The following is a 7,317-nucleotide window of genomic DNA, read 5'->3' on the forward strand; positions in this document are numbered from 1 at the left end:
CATTCTGATTATGTCAGTTCTCAAATGTGATTGCTACTGCTAATGAGGATACAAGTAATCCCATCAGCTTGATCCTTGGAATTCTCTTTTGCTTCACTTAAAACCTTCATGCATAAGTCATCATCATCTCTGCAATTCCAATATAAGAGCCTATTAACTCACTTTTGTTACTAAATTTTGACTCACTTTAGTTCAAATAATGACCACCTGTGTTATTCACTGCTTCCCTTCCCAATCTGCATCCCAATGTCTACTAATTCTGAAATTTAAATTAAAGATAAATTTCAGAAAATAAATGTTATTCTACTCAAAATACCAGTTTAAGAAGAAAAGTACACAAATAAATAGCATTATTAAAGTTCTTTTTTTGAACCCTTAAATTATTGAAAAGGACTCATATTTGGACCAGAATCTTTTCTTTTTGTTGTCATTTCCAAATTAAGTTTAATAACTATGCTTTCAGAACCTGGCTGGCTGAGGTAATCAGCTTTTTCCATCTGCCAAACTGCTCACACACTGACGTGCATGTCAGTCTCATAGTTGGCTTTAATGCATGTGGTTCACTGTTTGGGACTGAAACTTAACATGAGGGTACTTTATTACAGTATTTGCTCTAATCTCTAAGACTGTACTACCAACAGTAGTTAATCAGCAGACAGTTCCAATGTTGAACTTCATTTTATAAAAAATAGCAAGATCACGTGGCAAAAGCTTGTCAGAGGTGCCATGAGGGAGGCATGGTGCTAACACACTTGTTCCAATGAAGTGTTAACACAGGCATGACTGTGAAAAAGTGTTGGCACTAAACATCCATTTTGCAACACAGAACTATGTTCCTTTTGATCTTCCCCTTACAGTGTGGTCACTGCATCTCATATTGTCCTGTACTGTTTGCCCGTCCTAGATCATGACCTGGGTGTTCACATTCTGTCCTTATCAGCCAAGCATTAGACCTGTAGTCAGTGAATTATTTGCAGTACTCACATTTTGACAGAACCATGGTTCCGCTCCCATCTGCTGATTTTTCTGTCAGTCGCAGGTGCTGGGAGGCCCCTGTTGGTTAAATCTTTAAAAAAGCTGGAGCAGTGCTCTAGAGAGGCATACTGTAGTCATTCACTCAAAGGTGATAGTCAGCTTGGTCTGATTTTAAGGGAAATTACAACACTTCTCTTTGATACTCATTTAGGATGAATTTCGGATTTATTCTCGTAAGACTGTGACATGGATCTCTGTGTCTGCACTTACCAAAAGTAAATCGGATTATCCAACCACTGCTGAGGAGGACTCAGTCTTCAGTAAAGCCATAATGAAGCCAAGTTTGCAAGTAAGTAAAGTATTCCCTGCAGCATCTGGGAGTTGATAGCAGATCTCAGCCACCCATCATGGAGTGAAAGTGAGCTGTGAAACATACCCAGCTAAGAAACTTGCAGCTTGATGAACACACTGAGCTGTGGAAAAAACAAGCTAGAGATTTTGGAGAATTGTACTCAACTCTGTAAAAATCCTCTCTTACTCCAAGGTGGGTTATGAAAAAAGAATCCTCACTACTCCAGAGAGAAGACCTACATTATAAGTAGGAGGGCTTCAAGACACTGGGATTGGCAGTGAAGGATCAGAGTTCCAGATCAAAAACTCATTCCTGGCATAAGAATCAAAGAATTTAGGGGTGGCTGTGTGTCTGAAGGGAAACAGTAAGGAACCAAACATCACAGCACTCACAGTAACATGAAAACAGGGATGAATGCATCTGAGGGGGAATAGAACTGAAAAGTGCCTAGGCAGACCTGCATCAGTATTTCCAGAAATGTTTTGTCAAGGAGGGTCTGAAACACATTTTGCTTTCTTGCCTTTGTATGCACCAATTTGTGCTTTAAAGTACGTTTGCTGGAGTCAGATCTTGCAATGTTGACTGTTCCTGCAAAAATGTATCTTAGTCTCTGCTAGTTCCATAGCTTTGAGATCCCAGTGGGGCACTGAAGAGAAGGTAGACGATTAATTGATCCAAGCAGATCACAAGGTCCCTCATGAGTGGAGTAAATATAATTATCCTCATTTTAAAACAAGTACCAGACAGTTCAGTTATATGTCTTGCTTAGCATTACATGTTAAATTGGTGTGAGCAATAGGAATGCAAAGGTACATTTGCTAGTATCGGGCTCTTGATTGTAGATACTAGATCACTGCACTGGGGAACCCATAAAAAAGCTATTTTCCCTTCCAGGAAATAGATTTCTAACTTGTTAACATTTATTTTTGTATCTACAGCCATTTTTAGTAGATATTTTCATTATAAACCTAACTTTAGCTGAGCAAAGCTGTTGCTATTACTGCTGTTTTGTGTGGGCATATATTAATGTACATAGGAAAGTTTAGTGCCAGCTGGTTTAATCAACTGGCACAGTATGAAAACAAAGACTGGTTTGTAACATTCTTCAGAGGATCGAATTAGTAACATAAAAAACCCCAATATAGCCTCAAATAATAGGCCCTTTGAACACCACTTTGGTATCAGTCAGAAATCTAAATAGAAAAGAACAGATTTCAAAGCAGCAAAGAGCAAACAGTTTAATCCTTCACTAGCAATTCAAAACCCCCTACTTATAAGTCAATTATAAAACCTTTTTGCCATTTAAGCTACCTAATTCCACAGAGTAGTATGTAGTGCCCAAGAGCTGTTCGAAGACCTGTTCCGGCAGCAAGTCGGATCCCTCATTTCCCACTCCAGTTTTTAGCATTGCAAATATTGCAGCTGCTATTGCGTGAAATTCTAACTACAGACCTCTTGTTAGGTTAATGACTGTGGTTACAGTTTCATTTTGAGTCAGTCTATCAGTTGAGTACAGATTTCATGGGCCTATAATAATGTTCTTTGCACTGGGTAGGGAGAGTCCTATAGAGCTGATTTCTTTATTACTTATATGTATAGGTGTATAGTCTTGCCTTCTTCGAACTGATAGGAAGTGCCATTATCTCTAATAGGCTTCGTTATTGTTGCGCAAGACAGGACAGACTCCTTTTGCAAGTTATAAATGGCAGTGTGTGTTCCTAATGGATATCTGCTCTGCAAGGGCTTAGCATTAGCAGTGACTCAGGAAGTATCCTGGGATGGTCTTTCTTCTCTGTTGGCATATCTGCTCAGCTGAAGGACTCAGCACCATGCCTGCAAACTGCCCAAAGCCCCCTGCTTTCCTCAAAGCCAGACAGAAAATAAGGGAGTTATTGACTGAAGATGGGCTTTGACAACTACTTGTATGCCCACCACTGCATCAGTGATCTCTTCCCTTCGTTGTGTGAAATGAGAGTGAGGACTGTATTCTTTGCTTCACAAAATAGGGAGAGAAGAATGCTGCTTTGTACTTGCTTGACCTAAAGATCTGTAAAGCTTACTGGAACCTGCAGTGAGGTGGGGATCACACTCTGTAATGTAACTAGGGAGTTGGTATATGCAGTCCTGTCTTCTCTCTCTCCCTGCCCCCCATATAATTTGCTTTATCTGTGCTTGACCCTAGTGAGGATGCCTAGCTGAGATCTGTGAGCAGGTCTGGGAGTATTTTTGTTTGCTGCATTGCATATATTGTTGTCCCTGGTTTTGTTTTACAGGTGAGAAGTATCCAAGTACAAAAAATCCGCTATGTCTGGAATATCCATGCAAAAGAATTCCAGAAAGTTGGGTGAGTTCAGTGCCCTGGTTACACAAGTCTCTGAGGAAGTCAAGCTTCTTTGTGAGTGATGTCCTAAGGAAAACACTGGTTTTGTATTTTAGAGCCCTAGAAGACCACCACACTTGCTCAGCTATACACGCCAAATTTGGTTCTGGTCTCACCTGCCATGAACAGAATGTCAGGTACACATTTTAAAACAGAAGTACTCAATATACAGATTTCAAAGAGATGTAAATTCACTGCTGTTGCTGCACTTTCCTTGAATTTCTTGTGTAGCCATTAATATGTACATAATTTTAGATGAAATGGCCATGCATGAAACATTGAATGAAAAGAGCTAGAGAATGTTGTATATTCCTTGTCAAAGTTTTTGAAATGTCTGAGTATTCATCACTGTTACTGTTCTCAATCAGGAAGTAACTATGTCCTGTAAGTAACTCTAAGCAGTTCTTATTTGGAATAAGAGAAAGTCTCCATGAGACAGTGCAGATAAGTTGTGTGTGTGGGATTCCATGTAATTGTATTGAACTTCTAAATCAATTAGTTCTCGTCATTGAATTTATTCTCACAAGCTACTGTGTCATTAGGCAATTTAGAGAATAGGTATTCCTGAAACTCCTAAATAAAGAAATGATCATCAGTTGATTGTATATGAAAATCCAGCTCCTGACCTTAGCTCATGTTGAATCTTACATTCAAATCACCCTTAACTTTATGCAAAATTATTTGGGTTTAGATCATTTAGTTTTAGGTGCAGAATTCCTTTGTTTATGGTGCTTCAAAGGAATTTTTGCATGATGACGGCGTTTGCCTATAAGGCTGTGTTACACCTCTTGTCTGTTTAAGTAGATTTCTCTGGTACAGTCATCTTTTCTGACATAAGCACTGTAGAGGCATTTAATTTTTTATCTTTTTGTTGGAGGAAGGTCCTCACAGCCTTTAAACTGGGATTGATACAAGCTCTCAGGACTCTTGAAAGCTGCAGCTTCTTGAGTGAGCTACATTGTCACTATTTTATCTGTAAGTGATGTATCTTTGTCCCATACAGGAGAGTTATATGTGGGCCAAATACTATTGATGTTCCAGTGATCCCTATTTGGAAACTACTCATCAAAGAGGTTAACCATTTCTGTTGCTTTTATTCTAGGCTACTTGGGGAGGCAGAGTATGCATATAGAATATAATGGATTCTATGTCTGAATTAGCTTCCCAGTACTCACTTATCAAGAACACTCCTTTTTCAAATCCTGTTTAAAGCTGTTCCATGAAATCACCATAAATTAATTTATTCTCCATTGTTCCCTATCCTCCATCCCCATGCCTGTATGGCCGCTTGGTATTTGTATGTATCTGTCCTGGGAGCTCATTCTGTTGGCCTTACAAGGGTCAGTGAGTGTTTACAAGCTGCACTGGAAATGAAACCTTCCAGGCAAAGGCTGTCTCTTAATCAGCAGAGATTAAGCGCACAGCAGTAGCTGGTATATGCCTACAGCTGCAGAGAGATGCAATGAGCTCATGACTCTGGGCACAGCACCATGTAAAGCACCAGTATCTTTTTCAGACAGGAACTGGCTATATGTGGCCTACATTAGAGTGTGTGTGGAGATGCGCCTATGGTATGTGAGCTCCGTCCTCACGGCACAACCTGCTCTTCTCTCACCTTTGTTACATTTCTCATGCAAAGAAGCAAGCAAAACAAGGCTTGGGCTGAGCCATTCACTTCCCCAATTAACATCCTATTGGTACAGATTATTTGGCCTTTCTGTCAGATGGAGATGGTCCAATCTGATTAAACTGAAGCCACTGCTAACAAAATTAGAAAGGGGGTCGGGAGACACAGCACTTAATAGCTTTTATTCCATCTGATTTCTAACAGGATGGACTGGCTGGGTATACTGGAGCCATTTAAATGTGGCCAGCTCTTGAGTACTGCTCTGTCTCCAAACAGGTCCTAAATCCATTTTACGTGTTCCAGCTGTTCAGTGTGTGTCTGTGGTTTGCTGAAGATTACATGGAGTATGCCGTTGCCATCATAATCATGTCTCTCCTCTCAATTTTTTTGACTGTATATGATCTTAGACAGGTGAGACACCTCACCTCTTTCCACAAGGAGGATTTATTTTAATGTGTGGGAAAGGTCAGGATGTTACAACACACACACATACAATGCTATAAGATTTACTCAAAGATTTAGTCTCGTGACATTGTGTAGTAGCAGGTGCAATGGCCTGGCTTCCTAGTAATCATAATCTCTGTGTGGTTCTTTACCCACATCCTCCCTTCCCATTCCAGTGCTTTGCTTTGTAACCTTTTGTTACATCTTCTCCGTAATTAGGGTGGGGAATTTCTTTCGCTGTATGATTGTATGGTTCCTGGCAGGGCCAGACCCCAGTTTATGAGGGCTCTAATAACCACAAATAATAAAAGGGAATAATTGTTAGTGATTGAATTGCATCATGTAAGAAAGATGTAAGTAAGATGTAACACTTTTGTGTGTTCTCCTTTAATTTACAGCAATCGGTTAAACTGCACAGACTGGTTGAATCTCATAACAACATCATGGTCACTGTCTGCAGAAATAAGGAAGGTGACTCCTGTACACTTCTTTCTTCAATGTGTTTCATTTCTATAGCAATTTATATCAAACCCAAGAATGTATAGTATCAAATTCCTTCTAGAGCAGTTCCTCTTCTGTCTCTCAGCAAAATTAACTAGCTTCTGCAGATTGGGTTAATTTGACCTAGAAGTATGTTGTGGCACATCAATCATATTCATAACTGCTTGAGCGCAGCCTTAGCAAAAAAATTAACAGGAAAACTATGTAATTTTTCTTAAAGTAATGCTGACAAAGCCAACTGCATAGCCATTAAATGGCTGTGAATCCACCTAATTGCTCCATGCAAAGTCTGTTCATTGCTATAGTATTTAGAGCACAATCCAAAAAGATGGAGTCAAACTAAGAAATGTGGATCCAAGCTTCTTCAATTACGTCAGCACGTTGGAACAGTAACCATTGGTTGGGCTCCTGGGGCGATAAGAAGGAATTCTGCAGTTTGAACTGATGCCTAGGCTTTTCTATGTATTGGAGGTTGTATTCGTACGTCCTGCTTGTGATCCTTTGTTTATCAGCCATTATAAGTAACAATCTATTCAGCAGGTAGTGCCATGTATTTTTTCCCCTTACCACAGAGAAATATATGAAGTACAAAGTTTGCATTACATGTCACCTACAGGTTTCCAAGAGCTGGAATCACACCATCTTGTTCCTGGAGATACATTGGTTTTGAAAGAGGGCAAAACCCTTTTGCCTTGTGATGCCATCCTGATCAGCGGGCAGTGTGTTGTAAATGAAAGTATGCTGACAGGTACAGCTCATCCCTCCCAGGTTTACCATCAAAACATCATCATAGCCCTGTGACTTCAGCCAGTGACACAGGGCATATGGTGTTACCATGTGTCACTCTTATTAGGAGATAGTCTATAGCTAACCTAGGAGGGGATTCTTTCAGGTGTTTGCTATAATAAAGACTGAATTGTAGTTAGCCCCAGCTTATCTAAATAGACAAGATGGACTTTAGAAAGGGCAGTTCATCCTTTTCTTAATTTCTGGGGTGCAGAATTTAGGAAGGGATCCTCTGATTAGAAAGGAAAGAGT

General features: G+C 39.9%; 1 protein-coding gene across 1 annotated transcript in view; it reads left to right on the plus strand.

The window, feature by feature from the left end:
• The window catches only part of ATP13A4 (ATPase type 13A4), a 42,705-nt gene that overhangs the window by 9,692 nt on the left and 25,696 nt on the right, over positions 1-7,317 (plus strand). The window contains exons 3-9 of the mRNA XM_009707155.1: positions 1,187-1,324; positions 3,601-3,671; positions 3,764-3,844; positions 4,711-4,780; positions 5,611-5,745; positions 6,177-6,249; positions 6,896-7,027. Coding sequence (XP_009705457.1) covers positions 1,187-1,324; positions 3,601-3,671; positions 3,764-3,844; positions 4,711-4,780; positions 5,611-5,745; positions 6,177-6,249; positions 6,896-7,027 — 700 coding nt within the window. The remainder of the gene's footprint in view (positions 1-1,186; positions 1,325-3,600; positions 3,672-3,763; positions 3,845-4,710; positions 4,781-5,610; positions 5,746-6,176; positions 6,250-6,895; positions 7,028-7,317) is intronic.

This window comes from Cariama cristata, unplaced genomic scaffold (genome assembly GCF_000690535.1).
Source record: "Cariama cristata isolate BGI_N322 unplaced genomic scaffold, ASM69053v1 scaffold24479, whole genome shotgun sequence".
In the NCBI taxonomy this organism is placed as follows: domain Eukaryota; kingdom Metazoa; phylum Chordata; class Aves; order Cariamiformes; family Cariamidae; genus Cariama; species Cariama cristata.